The sequence below is a fragment of the Drosophila takahashii genome, chromosome 3R, assembly GCF_030179915.1.
Source record: "Drosophila takahashii strain IR98-3 E-12201 chromosome 3R, DtakHiC1v2, whole genome shotgun sequence".
NCBI classification, from domain to species: domain Eukaryota; kingdom Metazoa; phylum Arthropoda; class Insecta; order Diptera; family Drosophilidae; genus Drosophila; species Drosophila takahashii.
This window is the reverse complement of record NC_091681.1, coordinates 18,136,004-18,154,651: the sequence shown is the minus strand read 5'-3', so window position 1 is coordinate 18,154,651 and position 18,648 is coordinate 18,136,004. Positions and strand designations below refer to the sequence as shown.

General features: G+C 51.4%; 1 protein-coding gene across 16 annotated transcripts in view; it reads left to right on the top strand.

Moving 5' to 3' along the window:
- The window catches only part of Mical (Molecule interacting with CasL), a 45,402-nt gene that overhangs the window by 23,924 nt on the left and 2,830 nt on the right, over positions 1–18,648 (top strand). For 7 of the 16 annotated variants that reach the window (XM_070217215.1, XM_070217213.1, XM_070217219.1 and 4 more), the window contains 11 exons: positions 654–2,326; positions 2,390–2,522; positions 2,920–3,422; positions 3,978–4,039; positions 4,671–4,940; positions 5,655–6,185; positions 6,509–6,772; positions 7,231–7,636; positions 7,714–7,829; positions 7,998–13,051; positions 13,149–13,210. In XM_070217215.1, coding sequence (XP_070073316.1) covers positions 655–2,326; positions 2,390–2,522; positions 2,920–3,422; positions 3,978–4,039; positions 4,671–4,940; positions 5,655–6,185; positions 6,509–6,772; positions 7,231–7,636; positions 7,714–7,829; positions 7,998–13,051; positions 13,149–13,176 — 9,039 coding nt within the window. In that variant the 5' untranslated portion in view covers position 654 and the 3' untranslated portion in view covers positions 13,177–13,210. Of the gene's footprint in view, positions 1–548; positions 2,327–2,389; positions 2,523–2,919; positions 3,423–3,977; positions 4,040–4,670; positions 4,941–5,654; positions 6,186–6,508; positions 6,773–7,230; positions 7,646–7,713; positions 7,830–7,997; positions 13,056–13,148; positions 13,211–13,929; positions 14,089–14,577; positions 18,478–18,648 lie in introns of those variants that run through there. The other 9 variants (XM_070217222.1, XM_070217220.1, XM_070217225.1 and 6 more) reach the window with 7 other exon arrangements.

The following is an 18,648-nucleotide window of genomic DNA, read 5'->3' as shown; positions in this document are numbered from 1 at the left end:
GCTGCGGCAAGATTTGAGTTATCATTTGAATCAGTAAGTAAGCAAAACAAAAAGAAGAGCAAACCAGCAAGATGATGACAAGTTCAGTTTAAAAGCTCTTTGTTAGTTCACTGGGGTAGGAGAAAGAAAAAAGGGGGGTTCTTTCCTTTTTCTGAGAATATTTAAAAAGTAAAACTTGTATTTTGTTTACATTTACATGCGAGGCTGTCAGTCCTTTATGAGTAAACATGAGATGGTTCGTTGACTTCAAAGGAGGTCGCAGTTTACTTGGATCTCTCTTTTTATTTATTTTAACAGGATATTCTTTATAAGCTCATATATTAGAGAAATGAGATTTAATACTCAAGATATGTAGGGTATAAGAACCTCGTAAACGCTGCTATAAGATGATTCTTATTAATGCGCTTAATTAATTAAAATTAATTTGACAGACGGACTGTCTTGGGAAATAAACAGGCAAATAAACAGATTCAGATATATGGTCTATAGTATATACCTCGGTAAATGTGAATGAAAAATCTGTCAGAATTTAATTGAATTCCCCGAGAAATAAACATAGTTCCCCCACTGCCGTGTGCCATGTTTCGTTGCCCAGTAGTCGTCCTATCAACCAAGCACCCCACTAACTCTTCCCATCATCTCTCTTCCCGCAGAATGAGCCGCCAACACCAGCGGCACCACCACCTGCCGCACCATCAGCAGCAGCCGCTGCAACAGCAGATGCCGCAGCAGCAGCAGCAGTTGACGGCGCAGCAGCAGCAGCAACAGCAGCTCCTCATGGCGGAGCACGCGGCGGCCGCGGAGGCGGCGGAGCTGTTCGACCTGCTGTGCGTGGCCACCACGATGCGCCAGATCCTGGCGCTCCATCGGGCCATGTGCGAGGCGGTGGGTCTGCGGCCGTCGCCCCTCAACGACTTCTATCCGCGACTCAAGGCCAAGGTGCGCTCGTGGAAGGCGCAGGCGCTGTGGAAGAAGTTCGACGCCCGGGCAGCCCATCGGGTCTACGGGAAGGGAGCCGCCTGCTCCGGCACCCGCGTCCTGGTCATCGGAGCCGGGCCGTGTGGCCTGCGCACCGCCATCGAGGCCCAGTTGCTGGGCGCCAAGGTGGTGGTGCTGGAGAAACGCGATCGCATCACCCGCAACAATGTCCTGCATCTGTGGCCCTTTGTCATCACGGATCTGCGCAATCTGGGCGCCAAGAAGTTCTACGGCAAGTTCTGTGCCGGCTCCATCGATCACATCTCCATCCGGCAGCTGCAGTGCATGCTGCTCAAGGTGGCACTGCTCCTGGGCGTGGAGATCCACGAGGGCGTCAGCTTTGAGCACGCCCTAGAGCCCTCCGGCGATGGAGGCGGCTGGAGGGCAGCGGTCAGCCCCGCCGACCATGCCGTCTCTCACTACGAGTTCGATGTGCTGATCGGGGCGGATGGCAAGCGGAATATGCTCGACTTTCGGCGGAAGGAGTTCCGCGGCAAGCTGGCCATCGCCATCACGGCCAACTTTATCAACAAGAAGACGGAGGCGGAGGCCAAGGTGGAGGAGATTAGCGGCGTGGCCTTCATCTTCAACCAGGCCTTCTTCAAGGAGTTGTACGGAAAGACGGGAATCGACCTGGAGAACATCGTGTACTACAAGGACGAGACGCACTACTTTGTGATGACGGCCAAGAAGCACAGTTTGATCGACAAGGGCGTCATTATCGAGGACATGGCCGATCCCGGCGAGCTGCTGGCCGCCGCCAATGTGGACACCCAGAAGCTGCACGACTATGCCCGCGAGGCGGCCGAGTTCTCCACCCAATACCAAATGCCCAATCTGGAGTTTGCCGTCAATCACTACGGCAAACCGGATGTGGCCATGTTCGACTTCACCTCGATGTTCGCCGCCGAGATGTCGTGTCGCGTGATCGTGCGGAAGGGCGCCCGCCTGATGCAGTGCCTCGTGGGCGACAGCCTGCTGGAGCCCTTTTGGCCCACCGGTTCGGGCTGTGCCCGCGGCTTCTTGTCCAGCATGGACGCCGCCTATGCCATCAAGCTGTGGTCCAATCCGCAGAACAGCACACTCGGGGTGCTGGCGCAGCGCGAGAGCATCTACAGGCTGCTCAATCAGACCACGCCGGACACCCTGCAGCGGGACATCAGTGCCTACACCGTGGACCCGGCCACGCGGTATCCGAACCTCAACAGGGAGTCGGTCAACAGCTGGCAGGTTAAGCACCTGGTCGACACGGACGACCCGGCCATTCTGGAGCAGACCTACATGGACACCCATGCCCTGCAGACGCCGCATGCGGACACGCCGGGCAGGAGGAAGCGACGCAGTGGAGGTCAGTAGATGGTGTTTAATTAATCAGGATTTATTTAATAATTTTTCTATATATTTTTTTTAGATCTTTTACCCCAGGGAGCCACTTTGCTGAGGTGGATAAGCGCCCAGCTGCATGCCCACCAGTTTATTGGGGAGCTCAAGGACGCTTCGGATGTGTTCCGCAATGGACGCGTTCTCTGTGCGCTAATTAATCGGTGGGTAGTCGTTAAAAACTAGAGTCCTGCTTGAGTGTACTTGAAAGTCAATTTTTTAAATCAGTTAACTTGGATCACTTTTTTCATTTGATTTCTTCATAAGGAAAAACAAGTGATTTAATATAAAATAAATAGTTATAAAATAATTTCGAATCACGTAAATAATTTGCTTAGTAATTTTATCACTCTGACTCACTTTTTTTCTGTGCTTGTATCACTTGTTTTTTTTACGAGTCATTAAGTGAAACAAGTGATCCAAGTTAACTCACAACTTACAAGTTGAACTCACTCACTCTATTTGCAAAAAATGAATTGTTTGTCAATTCAAGTGTACTCATGCAGGACTCTTTTAAAAACTTCATCAAATAAAGTGCTTAATTAATGGTTAAACTTATAGCTATCGCCCCGATCTCATCGACTTTGCCGCCACCAAGGACATGAGTCCCGTGGAGTGCAACGAGCTGGCCTTCGCCGTCCTGGAGCGCGAACTGCACATCGATCGCATCATGAGCGCCAAGCAGTCGCTCGACCTGACCGATGTGGAGTCGCGCCTTTGGCTCAACTATTTGGACCAGATTTGCGAGCTCTTCCGCGGCGAAATCCCGCACATCAAGCACCCCAAGATGGACTTTAGTGATTTGAGGCAGAAGTATCGCATCAACCACACGCACGCTCAGCCTGACTTCTCCAAGCTGTTGGCGACGAAACCGAAGGCCAAGTCGCCGATGCAGGATGCCGTGGATATACCGACGACAGTGCAACGGCGTTCGGTGCTGGAGGAGGAGCGGGCCAAGCGGCAGCGTCGCCACGAGCAACTGCTCAACGTCGGAGGTGGTGCAGCGGGATCAGCCGCCGGAGCTGCCGGCAGCGGAAGCGGAACGGGAGCCACCACGCAGCTGGGTCTGTTGAAGATTACCATTATACACCATAGTTTGGCCAATAAATGAATCTCTCGGAGTGGCTGCTAGACGAGCATTTATGTCAAATTTTAAAGTGGCAATAAAACCTACACCAGAAATGCTTAGAGCATAGATTAGTATTGATCGATACTGTATAAACTGTAAACTACTTAGTTTATTTAACTTGGCTTGAATTTAATTACTTGAAAGTATAGCTGTTAAAATTGTAAATAGTAAAGAAAAACGTTGAAAACTATTTTCATTGAGAAAAATCCTACTTAGTTTATTTAACTTGGCTTGAATTTAATTACTTGAAAGTAGAGCTGTTATAATTTTAAATTGAGAAAAATGTTAAGAGAATTTTTAAAGAATTTTTTAGTATAGCTGTTATAATTTTAATTAGTAAAAAAAAACATTGAGAACTATTTTCATTGAGAAAAATCGTAAGGGAATTTTTCAAGAATTTTAAAGTAGACTGCAAGCCACTCCAGAGAATCATTTCTATTTATCAAAATCATTTTAAATTATTACTGACCCTGATTTATTTCTGCTACAGGTCAAAATGATACGCCACGTCGGTCGAAGAAGCGCCGCCAGGTGGATAAGACCGCCAATATTGTGAGTAAATGCTGGAATTATTTATTATCATGGATTGGTTCATACGCGAGTGTCCAGAAGGTCTGAGGAGTTTCTTCGGCCGTTTGAACATTTTGTTGCAAATACACACATACATTATGTGTATTTCTCTCTCATTATATACCATGCTCGTTATAAATTGTTATAAACTCAGCTCTCTATCTATCTCTCTCATGTACATTCAAAGAAATTAATTGTTAATTACATATGTAAATCGCAAGAATACCAAATTCATAAAAACCAAACAATCGCCAATCTGTTCCCAAGGTTCAGCTCCTGCTGAGAACAGCTCTCTGTCATGAAATCAGTAACGCCATTAGCGCATTCGAAACCATCAATGAGGTCAGTTCGCTCAGTGTCCAAGTGTCCCAGTGTCGTCTGCATATTCCATCTTGTGATGCGTAACCCCCACTCAAACCTCACCTCACTAACGTAGCAAAGTCAAGTAGCAAGGTAGATCTAGATTTGTGTCTGTGTCTGTCCCATGGAAAAGCACCCAAGATCCCATAGTTATCACAATCACTCTCGGTCGAAAACAAGAATCCCCTGCCCCAAGAATCCGAACCCTTCCAAATCTGTCCACTGTGTGTTGACTCTCACCTCTGCCGCGCAGGAGGAGCGCCAGCAGCGCTTGCAGGAGATCGAGGAGAATCGGCAGGAGCGGATGAGCAAGCGGCGCCAGCAGCGCTACCACCAGACACAGAACTTCTACAAGAGCCTGCAGCTCCTGCAGGCGGGCAAGCTTCTGAGGGAGGAGGGTGGCGAGGCCGGTGTGGCCGAGGATGGCACCCCCTTCGAGGACTACTCGATATTCCTCTACCGCCAGCAGGCGCCCATCTTCAACGATCGCGTCAAGGAGCTGGAGCGGAAGCTTCTGTTTCCCGTAAGCGACGAGAATCTCTGGTTCTCCGAATCTTGCACGCTGCGTCCTCTTCTGTGTTCTATTTGTTGCCTTGACCCGTTTTGGTCCTGCGCGGACCTCTGTTGATCCTAACCTCTGACTAATGCTGCAGTTCGGCTCCCTGAAAATATAAATCAAGAATGGAAGAATATAGCAACTAACAAGTGCAAGTTAATAATAATAACAGCTCGAAGAAAAGAAGATTTTAATCTGTAACATATTAACATATTTGTTGAGAAATGTTTAAAAAAAATTTTAAAATATGTTACGGATTTGCTGATTTTATAATAACACATTAATATAAAAACTTTGAAGGCTCAGTTCTTCCCCAAAAACAAAGTCTAAAGCTTGATAAATGTTTAAAAACTGTTTAAACCCCTCGCGATTTGGCTCTAATATCTGCTGTGAATAATCTAGGTCAGTCTGCCAGATGCTAATTTACTATTTACTAAGCTAAGCTCGTTCATCTAACCAGTCCAAAGTGGACATTTTGTTAAGCTTACGTTCCGTTGTTTGCCTTATGATTTGATTCTTTATGTTTACTCGTTGATAGACGATCAGTAATCAGACCTAAAATATTTATGCATATCTATAAATTTTGATTTCTCCAACCCTTTCCACTCCGCCTTAAATAATTTAAATGCCCAATCACCAAAAACCCAAAACACAATCACACTACCCACCTGTGAACCAAAGGATCGCGAACGGGGAGACATTCCCTCGGCGTTGCCGCGCACCGCAGACGAGCAGTTCAGCGATCGCATCAAGAACATGGAGCAGCGGATGACGGGACGCGGTGGCCTCGGTGGCGACAAGAAGCCCAAGGATCTGATGCGGGCCATCGGCAAGATCGACTCGAACGACTGGAATGTGCGCGAGATCGAGAAGAAGATCGAGCTGTCCAAGAAGACGGAGATCCACGGGCCCAAGGGGCGCGAGAAGGTGCCCAAGTGGAGCAAGGAGCAGTTCCAGGCGCGCCAGCACAAGATGTCCAAGCCGCAGCGCCAGGATTCGCGCGAGGCGGAGAAGTTCAAGGACATCGACCAGACGATACGCAACCTGGACAAGCAGCTGAAGGAGGGACACAACCTGGACGTGGGCGAGCGGGGTCGCAACAAGGTGGCCTCCATTGCCGGCCAGTTTGGCAAGAAGGAGGATGGCAATTCGGATGAGAAGAATGCGGGTAGCACCACCACCAACACCAACAACACAGTCATACCCAAATCAGTGAGTAATTTTGTGTTCACCCACCACCTCCTTGTATCTATTGTTTTGTTTGGTTGGTTTCCCCTCTGCTATTTTATATTTGCTTTTTGCTTTGTGGTTGCTGTTGCTGCTGTCGATGATGTTGTTAGCGTGCTTTAAGCAAAAGGCTAGGCAATTCCCCCACAAAAAGAAAGAAACACTCATAGTCATTAAACTACATATATCCATTCATTTGTACATGACACCCATCAAGAATGCAAGACAAATGTTCAAGTGTTCTCGTTAAATGTAATCCATACTCACCCTTGAAATCCATCTAATGCCTATCCATTGATCCAATGCAGAGTTCCAAGGTGGCGCTGGCCTTCAAGAAGCAGGCTGCCTCCGAAAAGTGCCGCTTCTGCAAGCAAACGGTCTACCTGATGGAGAAGACCACCGTCGAGGGATTGGTCCTGCATCGCAATTGCCTTAAGTGCCACCACTGCCACACCAACTTGCGCCTGGGCGGCTACGCCTTCGATCGGGACGATCCGCAGGGGCGGTTCTACTGCACCCAGCACTTCCGGTTGCCGCCCAAACCGTTGCCACAGCGCACAAACAAGACCAGGGTAAGTTATTAACTGGGATCTAATATACTTATACCCGTTACTCGTAGCCATGACCGTCTGTCCGTCCGTATGAACGCTGAGATCTCGTAAACTACAAAAGCTAGAAAGTTGAGATTTCCCACACATATTCTTGGGCTTCCTACGCAGCGCAAGTTTATTTCAGCCGAGCGCCACGCCCCATTTAACAACCCTTCGTCCACTAACGATTTTAAAATGTGTCTGGCGCCCACAACTCTAAAGATTTCTGAGAAGTATAAATGCAATTTTGTTGTGTATTTGTATACCTATCGAAATGTAGAAGACATTTTTCAAATCGGACCATTCATTAAAAAGTTATGCGCAATCAAAAAAATTGTATGTATCCATCTCCCTCGCGCTCCCTTTAGCCGAGTGACGGGTATTAGCGTTCTCTCTTGTTTTTATTAAAACTAATCTTTAAATTCCAACTATTTCTTTAGAAATCCGCTGCCGCTCAACCCGCCTCGCCTGCCGTTCCACCAGCAGGAGGATCTCTGCCCTCTGCAGCGGCTGAGCCCATGGAGACCACTCCGCCCAGGGACCAAGTGGATCTGCTGGAGACCTCGCGGGCCACTGCCTCTGCGGATGCCATGTCCGATGACGAGGCCAATGTCATCGATGAGCACGAGTGGTCGGGCCGCAACTTCCTGCCCGAATCGAACAATGATTCCCAGTCCGAGCTATCCAGTTCGGATGAATCAGACACGGAGTCGGATTCGGAGATGTTTGAGGAGGCGGACGATTCGCCCTTCGGCGCTCAGACCCTCCAACTGGCCTCGGATTGGATTGGAAAGCAGTACTGTGAGGATAGCGATGACTCTGATGATTTCTACGATTCTAGTGAAGGTATAGCGGGTGAGTGGGCCCAAAAGGGGGAGTTACTCAGTCGCAGAACTAATATTATTTGATATCCTTTAATTTAGATGATGGTAAGGATGACACCGAGGGCGAGGAGTTCAAAAAGGCCCGCGAGTTGCGACGCCAGGAGGTTCGCCTGCAGCCGCTGCCCGCCAATCTGCCCACGGATACGGAGACCGAGGTGGGTTTGCTTTTATTTTGATTATTATTTGGTGATGGGGAGACTAACCTTCTCATTATTCTCATTTATTCTCCTTGACTCTCTTACGATATTCATTTAATCTCCTTCTCATGGTGTTGGTTTCCATTTGTTGTCCCTAAAAAAACCCATAAATATCTAAATAATTAGAAGCTTAAGTTAAACGTTGACAATAAAGAGAATGTGGCCGATGGCAGCTCTCTGAAGTCGGCCAATTCCTTTGAGTCCGCCCGCAGTCAGCCGTCCACGCCCCTTTCCACGCCCACTCGCGTCGAGATGGAGCAACTGGAGCGGAATGCTCCTCGCAAGTTTAGCAGCGAAATTGAGGCGATCAGCGAGAAGCTTTACCACATGAACAACATGATGAAGATGAACAAAGACTTGGAGGTGCTGGCCAAGGAGAATCTGGTGAAGAGCGACATTCTGCGCAAGCTCACGCTGAAGGAGAAGTGGCTGGCGGAGAATGCGGCCATAGCAGCTGGCCAGAAGGTAGTACCAACTCCAAGTCCAAGTGCTGCCACAGCACTCCAACCCAAGTCCAAGTTTGATGAGAAGTTCGAGAAGGTGGTGAGTCCACCACCTCAACCGTTGGCCGAGGCCAAACCAAAGCCCGTAATAGATTTCAATCTGGATGAGCTGAAGCCGCGAAAACCCAACTTCGAAGAGCGACCCAAGGAGCAGCTGCCTAAACCTGAGGGCTTGAAGAAACTACCCCAGCCAAAGACCAAAACCAGCAGCACCAATGTGAGCCGATCCAACAGCTTAAAGAGCAACGCCAGCAACGGGAGTCCAAAGGTGAAGAAAAGTCCCATTGGGGAAATCCTAGGAACCATTAAAAAGATTCAACGGCAGAACAGTAGCGATCAGGATGAAGATATGGATGTAGATCTCGATGGAGATGCCGATGTGGAAGTGGGAAGACCACCCAATAAAGAGCTCAATAGCAAGCTGAAGGAGATCCAGGTCAGCAGTTTTGCCGGCACCATGGATCACATTAGATCCCAGCTGACGATGCCCACGGTCAGTGCCCAGGCACCAGCCTCCATGGACCTCTCCAAGTACTTTCCCAACCAAAAGCAAGAGAAGAGCTCCTCGAGCAGCACAAACAAGAACCAGGTTACCTTGAAGGATGTCAATCTGGCCAAGTACTTTCCCAGCAGTCCGGCTCCCCAGCGAAGAACGGTGGAAACAGTGGCCGATCGACTGAAGAAGTCACAGACTGAGGCTTCACTGGCCAAGTCCAAGGAGCAGGAGGAGATCAAGGCCAAGAAACCGGAGGAGAAAGGAGGGCAGGCTAAAAAGAATCCAGAGAAGGTGGCGGATACAAAGCCAGTGCCACCCAAACGACAAGCCTCATTGGACACCTTTAGCTTGAGGGATCACCAGATGGATGGAGCATTGGATCTAACCAAAAAGAAGGCTCCCGCGAAGGCAACCTCGGCGGTAAAGAAGCCTGTAAAATTGGGAAGTGCCACCACCCTGACGAAGGCAACAGCTACCTCAAAAGGAAAGACCATTAAGATTGTAAAGAAAATCGTACCCAAGGGAACCAAGGCTAAGAAGGCGGCAGCTCAGGAAGCCGCTGCAATCGAAGCCCCTGCTCCTCCCGAGAAGGAGCCACCCAAAGATGAGGCCGAGCGAATATTGGATGAAATTCTGGGAGATGGAGAAGTCCGCTCACCCAGTTCCGAATATCAGCGGCTGTTTGCGGATGAAAAATCACCCAGCGATCTGTCCGACAATATTGATAGAATACTCGAGGAAACGGGTTTGGATCTGGAACTCGGTCTGCCCAGGCGCAGCAGTAAGAAACTGGTGAAAACCAAATCCCTGGGCGAGGGTGAGTTCGATTTAAAACCAGGAAAGGAGCGACTAACTGGAGTACAGAACATCCTCAAGCGATTCGAGTCGATGAGCTCGGTTACCTCGATGAATTCGCAGAATAGCGATGAGCAGGCGGCATTCAAGTTGCGCCGCATGGAGTCAACCACCAGCAATCTGAGCAGCCTGACCCGCTCCCGGGAATCCCTGGTCTCTGCCAGCGAATCGATGAGTGATCTGGAGAAGACCATGGACTACCTGCGCAACGAATGGCGCAATGAGGCCACCAACTTTCTGCAAAAGAAGCGTGACAAGTTCTACGCCAAAAAGGAGGAGCAAAAGGAGGCCAAGGCCAAACCAGTGCAATATCGCGATTCCAAACTGGCCAAGTTCTTTGGTTTAAGCACTCGCAAGTCACCTGAGAAGCGAAAGTCTCCGATTAAGAAAAAGAAATCCCCATCGAAAACGCCAAAGGTGACCAAGGCCAACAATTCACTAGAGGAGCTGGCCAAGATCAGTAATGTTCGCCAGGCCAAGCAGGCTCAGAAAAAGGCCCCCAAGCATATAGAAAAGAAACCCCTGAAGCCAGCCAGTCCTGTTCCAGATGATTTTGCGATTCTTGATCTGCTCGAGAAAGCCACCGAAGCCAAGGAACTGGAGCGCTCAAAGACGAAGAGTCCAGCTGTGGACGCACTGATTCCAGAGAAGCCAATAGAAGCTGTAGTAGAAATTCCCTTACCCTTATCCTTACCCCTACCCGTAGAAGACATTAAAAATCTACCCAAAACCGGGTGTGACAAGTCCTCGAACAGCTCACGTCGTGGCTCCCAATCCAGTTTGGTGATGTCGCGACGGCAGTCGGAGATCTCGCTGACCGAGAAGCTCAACCAGGAGGCCCTGGTGGCCCTGAGTCACCTGGAAAAGGAAAGAGAGGCGGAGCAGGTGGACGAACTGTTCCAGAGCATGGTGGAGGAAATGGAGGAGCAGCAGCCCCTGGAGGAGGACATCGATGCGGACTCACTGTGCACCACCATCAGCAAGAGTCCCAGTGCTCAGCCAGTCACGGTGGTGAAGCGGGGCAGCTCTGAGGATCAGAGCATTGAGAAGCTCTTTGGGCACTTTTCCGACGAGATGCTGGTAAATGTGGAGTTCGATTCGAATGATGAGCTGGTGGGGATTACACCCAGGGCCACACTTGTTTCCCGAAACACAGCCGATCGGGATTACCTGGATAAACTGGAGTCTTTGGAACGCGATGAGGAGGCTCTTCAGCCGGCTATTAATGAGAAATTCAAGCAGGAGAATTGCCTAGATGAAGTGGATGGCCTGCACTTCCCATCGCGCCCACAACGTAGACCCAAAAGCAGTTCATCTTCCAGTGAACCCTCGCTTCCTGTGGCTCCCCAACGGTTAAAGAAGAAGCTATCCAAAATAGATCCCGAGGATATGGCTCCATCTGTGCAGGATCTCTTGCATCAGGTTTACATCAAGAATATTCAACCTGAAGCGGTGGAGGTAATTCCTGTTCAAGACAGACAAACTTTGAGGTTTCCCAGCATGTTGGAAGAAGCGGCTGTGGATGAAGTGGATCATCCCAAAGAGGCTTTTAAAGAAAATGAATCTTCTTCAGAAGAAATCAAGATGGAGACTGTAAGCGAACCAAAAGAGATTCCCCAGGAGATTCCAACTCCCAGCAAACCTCCAATAAGTCTGAGTAACTCGCTGAAAAGTGAGAATTCCTCCGGCAGCAGTCTAGTGGAGATACCAAAGATAATTACGCCACCCAAGTCGGATTCGGATTGGGACATGGAGAAGCTGCCTGCTTCACCGATGCCACGTCGAAGGCCGCTACACAATCCTCCAACAGCCAAGGTGGCCAGCAAGGAGAGCTCCTTGGAGTGGGACATGGAGAAGCTGCCCAACAGTCCCATGTTGCCGCGGCGGAACAAGATGCGCCCCATCTCACCGGGCACCAGTTCCGTTCAGCTCTTGAACAACCTGACCTCCGATGCCGATGAAGAGGCGGCCCAGCGACGCGTCATCGAGGATTTCGAGCAGGAGCGACGGCAGGCGCTGATCAAGCGCGACGAGAGCTTCGAGGCCATTGCGGCGGAGCAGCGAAGACGCGACTCCTTGCAGAGCAGCAGCAACTCCAGTGGCAAGCGCAGTTTGCCACCACCCACACCACCGACTATAGGTTCCCGTCGTGGCACCACTCAGGATACGAATCGCACCCAGGACACCACGCGACACGAAGGCACACCGCCCATGTTCAAGAAACTGGATGTGGATGGCAGCGCCACCACTTCAATGGACTCCACCGCCTGCTCCACGCGGCGCAGCTCGTTTGCATTTATTGAGTTGCAGGACAACAAACCGGTGATTGTGCCCATGCCCAAGAAACTGAAGCTCCCCAAGCCGGAGCAGCCCAGATTTGTGCCCGAACCGGTGGCCACGGATGAGCCCGTGCCCGAGGTGTTTCAGGGTCGCTCGTGGCCCAAGGCGCAGCTGGAGGGGGAACTGGATAATCCGGAGGATCTGGAGGATGAGGAGGCTCAGGCAGAGAGGCTAAGGATGCAGCTGCCCGAGTACGCTCGCTCGGATTCCCCGCCATCGGCTGCTTTTAAGAATCGCAAGTGGCCCGATGGAAAGACCGTTTTCGATAAGCGTGCCGAGTCCCTCGAGGAAGAGGATATATTCGCGGGACTACTGTCGCCCAGGAAAAGAGGTTCCCAGAGATTCAAGGACAAGCCGCGCTCCCAATCGCCGCAGCCCTTTAAACCGCTGGCCAATAGCTCCCGGCAGAGCTCCAAGTCGCAGAGTGATCTCAAGAAGGGTCCCTCTATGCAGTCATTGTCGGCGCAATCCAGCCAGGACACGGACACCATCTCCACCACCACCACAGTGGCCACCGCACGTCCAGTGAGCTATGTCAGCCTGGCGGATCCCATGGACGCCAGTACCCAGGCATTACTGGATCGGAGCAAGCGGTTGCACAACCGCAAGAGGGATTTCGTGAACGAGCGAGTGGTTGAGCGTAATCCCTATATGAGGGAGGTGCTCCGCAACACGGATCGCCGGGAGTCGTACTCGGATGTGGATGAGGATCTGACCAGCTACAGGCCAAGGCACTATGCGAGCTCCAGCTCCACACTTAATCGTTTTCCTAATACGTCTGCGACCAGGAAGAGCACCTATAACGACTACCTCAGTCCCAGCAGTGATTATCTGACCAGGCGAAGCTACATCCCCTCGAGCAGCAGCTACTATCCATCGACCAGCACGCGAAGCTCCCACCTGAGCGATCTCTTCCGGCGACGCAGCCCCGCCAGCGGATCAGGATCCGCATCCGCATCACTTTCCGGCTACGGCAACAAAGAGTCGTGCGTTATCTCCTAGTTGTTTTAGCCCTGAACCACTGACCAACGTAGCCTTCTCTTTTTCATTTATATTCACATTTAACCCCGTTCGCGGCCGCAGACGACGCCTCAACTACTATCTCTACTGAGAGCCAACCCAACACGTCAGCGAAACCAACCCCAACCGACCCCTGACCCCTGACCCCGCCATACAGAAAACACTACTTTAGGTCCCCCCGATCAGCAGCCCAAGAAAATACCCAAAACCATGCTAGACCGCCCGCCCGCCTGTCTGCTCTCGATGTGCCACGCCTACAAGTTCAAGTTCAAGTCCAGTCCAAGTCCTCCAAGGCTAGTTAGCCTAGCCACTTGATTGAAAAGTAAATGCACCTGGGTACGATCTACGAAGGTAAATTCAAGCACAGCCGTCTGCAAAATGTTGCGAATTGCTAACCCTGAAACTCAAAGGCAGCCCGAATTATAAAGCCGAAAGTTTGTAGTCTCTAAACCTGTAAAGCCTAGTGAAGTACTCTGTTGTGTCGTTCTGTTGCCGTCCAAAATAAAATATAATAGGCCTAACCCACCCAGCTTCCAGCTAATCCCGGCCAGCGTTCCTCTCGTTTCCCTTCTGGATCGTACCTAAAGGCATGTCGCCGCCGTTCTTGTTGCCGATTAACTTGATTAACTCCGACTAATTAGCATGTGCGAACCGCAGGTGTTTGCTTTGCTGTACATTTAACCAGCCGCCGCCAGTGGGTGTGGTATCGTAGAATATCGTTGGAACCGATCTCTACTGATCCCGGCTCACCTATTGCTTTTTTACGTTTTACGTTCGTTTCGTTTGCCTCTTGTCCTGTCCTAATTGTCCACTAATCCCAGCGTATCCGTAACTCCACTTGCAGGTCCAAACCGAATCCGAGAGCACCTCGCCCGACGAGGTGGAGCTCAACTCTGCCACTGAGATATCCACCGACTCCGAGTTCGACAACGATGAGATTATACGCCAGGCGCCCAAAATCTTCATCGATGACACCCATCTAAGGAAGCCCACAAAGGTTCAGGTGAGTGAGGATTCTTAACGTACATATGAAATCATTAAGAACGAAAACTGTTCGTCTAACATTATTTAAAGTATAACAACGAACGACTGCTTTCTTTTTTATTGTTTTATTAAATTATGCAAAATGTAATGGAGGTTCCATGACGAAACTTTCAGGGGCCAACAAGAATTATGTATTGTACATTATACTATTTTTTTATAAAACCATTTTTATCTGAAAGCTTGTCAAGAATTATAATTTTGGAGTATTTTTATTTATTTTTTACCCCACGTAATTTAAAGTTATAAATTAATTAAACAAAAAGAGCGTCGCCATATCTTTGCATCTGTAAAATGGATTTTTTTTACCTTTTTTTAAAATTATTTTTAAATGGTGTAGTATCGTGATAAAAATGAGATATCGTTTTGAGACCATTAAGAAAATCTCGATACGTTTCACAAAGAATCACTCATATATAGAATATTTATAATTGATATTTTTCCCTTCCAGATCAAGTCCACCATGATCGGACCCAATGCTGCTGCCGCCGGTCTCCACCAGAAGCAGTTGGCGGCGCGGGAGAAGGGCGGCAGCTACCTGCAGAAGTACCAACCGCAGCCGCCACTGCCGCAGTTCAAGCCGCTGGTCCAAGTGGATCCCACCCTGCTTATTAGTAGCCAGCGTGCTCCGCTCCAGAATCCCCGGCCGGGCGACTACCTGCTGAACAAGACGGCCAGCACCGAGGGCATCGCCTCCAAGAAGAGCCTGGAGCTGAAGAAGCGCTACCTGCTGGGCGAGCCGGCCAATGGCAACAAGATCCAGAAGTCGGGATCCACCTCGGTGCTGGACTCGCGCATCCGCAGCTTCCAGTCGAACATCTCGGAGTGCCAGAAGCTGCTCAATCCGAGTAGCGATATAAGTGCCGGCATGCGCACCTTCCTGGATCGCACAAAACTAGGAGAGGGCAGTCAAACCACCAACGAGCTAATCCGCTCCGCCACCAGCAATGTGATCAACGATCTGCGCGTGGAGCTGCGGATACAGAAGACCCCGTCCAGTCATTCCACGGACAACGAGAAGGAAAATGTGTTTGTGAACTGCAAGAACGAGCTGAACAAGGGCATGGAGTACACGGATGCGGTGAATGCCACGCTGCTCGACCAGCTGGCCAGGAAGAGTTCGCCCACCACGCCAACGAATAATAAGACGGTGATTGAGGTCATTGACCTGGTTACTCCGGAGAAACCGGTGGATATTATCGATCTAACCGCGCTGGAGACGCCCAAAATGGAGGTGGATGAACGCCACACACCCGACAGCAACAAGATCAGTGAGCTGAAGGAGGAACCAATACCGGATGTGTCGCGGGATGTGAAGGAATGCATACCGGATATACTGGGTCACATCAAGGAGGGAACGGGAGCGGAGGAGCAGCAGAGTCTCCTTGAACAGTCGGACGAGGAGAAGCGCGATTCGCCCGAGAAGGATGTGGCCGAGCATGAGCTGTATGAAACGGTGGACAGTGTGCAGATCCAGGTGCCCAATATACCGTGGGACAAGACCAAGCCGGAGGTCATGTCCACCACCGGCAGCAGTGGCTCCATTTGCTCCAGCTCAGACTCTTCAAGCATTGAGGACATCCAGCACTACATTCTGGAGTCCACGACCAGTCCGGATACCCAAACAGCGGGTGGTGGAAAGCACAATGTGCCCCGCTTGGAGGTTCACGACACAAGTGGCGCTCTGATGCAGGTGGACAGCCTGATGATTGTAAATGGAAAGTATATCGGAGATCCCGAGGATGTCAAGTTCTTGGACATGCCCGCCAATGTTATTGTTCCGCCTGCTGCGGCGGTAAAAACGAACGAACTGGAAATGGAGGATGACCATGAGACGGAGCCAGTGACTGCTACTCCGGAGCCAGCTGAATGCACGGTCATCAGTGCTGCTCCTCCTCCGCTGCCCGAGATGGGGCCACCCAAACTGAAGTTCGACAGCAAGAACGAGAACAAGATCGAGAGCCTGAAGAATCTTCCCTTGATCGTGGAGAGCAATGTGGAGCACAGCCAGGCAGTGAAGCCCGTTACGCTTAATTTGAGCAATTTGGCCAGAACGCCGGACACACCGACCACGCCCACAGCGCATGACAGCGACAAAACGCCCACAGGGGAGGTGCTCTCCCGAGGATCCGACTCGGAAACGGAGCACACGGGCACTGGTCATGTTTTAACGGAAACGGAACTCTCCGACTGGACGGCCGACGACTGCATCTCGGAGAACTTTGTGGACATGGAGTTTGTGCTGAACTCCAACAAGGGCACGATGAAGCGGCGCAAGGAGCGTCGACGCAGTGGAGCCAACAAGCTGCCCAGCGGCAACGAGGTTATCCATGAGTTGGCCCGTCAGGCGCCAGTGGTGCAGATGGATGGGATTCTCAGTGCCATCGACATTGATGACATTGAGTTCATGGACACGGGATCGGAGGGCTCCTGTGCCGAGGCTTATTCCGCCACGAATACGGCGCTCATTCAGAATCGAGGCTACATGGAGTACATCGAGACGGAACCCAGGAAGGCGACCCGCAAGGCAACGCCACCATCTTGTTACCCTGGGAATCTACCGCCTTTGGTGACGAAGCGGGATGAGAAACTGGGCATTGATTACATTGAGCAGGGGGCGTACATCATGCACGATGATGCCAAGACTCCCGTGAATGAGGTGGCTCCCGCCATGACCCAATCCCTGACAGACTCCAGCACGCTCAACGAACTGGATGATGATAGTATGGGTGGATTGGGTCTATCCCAAACCCATGCGACCACAACAGAGGAAAGTGAGGCCTTGACGGTGGTCACCAGCCCACTGGACACCTCCTCGCCGCGGGTGCTCGATCAATTCGCCTCCATGTTGGCGGCGGGCAAGGGTGAATCCACGCCAAGCAGCTCGGAGCAGCAGCCAAAGACCTCGACGGTGACCAGCAGCAGCACGGGGCCCAATTCCTCGACGCCTGGGAATGCCTCTAAGGAGGGGCAGCCAGAGGAGGATCTGCAGATTCAGTTCGAGTATGTGCGAGCCCTGCAGCAGCGCATCTCGCAGATCAGCACCCAGCGGCGCAAGAGCTCCAAGGGAGAGGCCAACGCACCTGTGATAGAATCGGTGGAGGATCCAGCGAAGCCCGCGGAGGAAGCTGCCGTAACGATGCGTCCCCGAAGCACCAGCATCTCGGGCAAGGTACCCGAAATACCCACGCTCAGCAGCAAACTGGAGGAGATCACCAAGGAGCGCACCAAGCAGAAGGATCTGATCCACGACCTGGTCATGGACAAGCTGCAGTCGAAGAAGCAGCTGAATGCCGAGAAGCGGCTGCACAGGAGTCGCCAGCGCAGTCTGCTGACCAGCGGCTATGCCAGTGGCGCCAGTCTGAGTCCCACGCCCAAGCTGGCGGCTGCCTGCAGTCCGCAGGATTCCAACTGCTCCAGCCAGGCGCATTACCACGCCTCCACGGCGGAGGAGCGACCAAAGGTGCAGGCGGCGGAGAGGCCTTTGCAGAAGTCAGCCACATCCACCTATGTGTCGCCCTATCGCACTGTCCAGGCGCCCACGCGCAGTGGTGATCTCTACAAGCCGCGTCCCTTTAGCGAGCACATCGATGCGAGTGTTTTGACGGGCTACAAGCTGGGCAAGACGGCTTCGTTTAATGGCGGCAAGTTAAGTGACTTTGTCACGCCCATTGCTCCGGCAAGAGTTAATCGAGGAGGAGGAGGAGCTGCGGCAGCGGATATCTCCGCCTCAACGGAGAACTTGAGGAGCGAAGCGCGGGCCAGGGCGCGTCTCAAGTCCAACACAGAGCTGGGCCTGAGTCCCGAGGAGAAGATGCAGTTGATACGCTCGCGGCTGCACTACGACCAAAGCAGAGCCCTCAAGCCGAAGCAGCTGGAGGAGATGCCGTCCGGCGATCTGGCTGCCCGTGCCCGCAAAATGAGTGCCTCGAAGAGTGTCAACGATCTGGCCTACATGGTGGGCCAGCAGCAGCAGCAGGAGCAGCTGGAAAAGGATGTTGTACTGCAGGCCAAAACGGCCGACTTTACATCCGATCCGAACTTGGCAACCGGTGGCCAGGAGAAGGCGGCGAAAACAAAGTCCGGGCGCAGGCCAAAGGATCCGGAAAGGCGCAAGAGTCTCATACAGTCGTTGTCCAGCTTCTTCCAGAAGGGTTCTGCCTCCGCGGTCAGCAGTTCCAAGGAGCAGGGCGTCCCTGTGGCTGCCGGCCACTCTGAGCAGTCAGAGCGACCCGGCACCAGCAGCAGCGGCACGCCCACAATCTCGGATGCGCCGGCAGGAGGCGGCGGAGGAGGAGGAGGCGTCTTCAGTCGGTTCCGCATCTCGCCCAAGTCCAAGGAGAAGTCCAAGGTCAGTAATCTATAGTGTGTGGTTTTGGTCGGTGTTGATGTAACCAAATGTTAGTCCAAGCTATCGATTCACCCGACCTCATCTAGCATTAAGTTAATTTAACAGCCAAGAGCTCGGTAATTGGTGTGCCTAAGTGTCTCATTTATAACATTTAAAATTCTCTTAATCAAT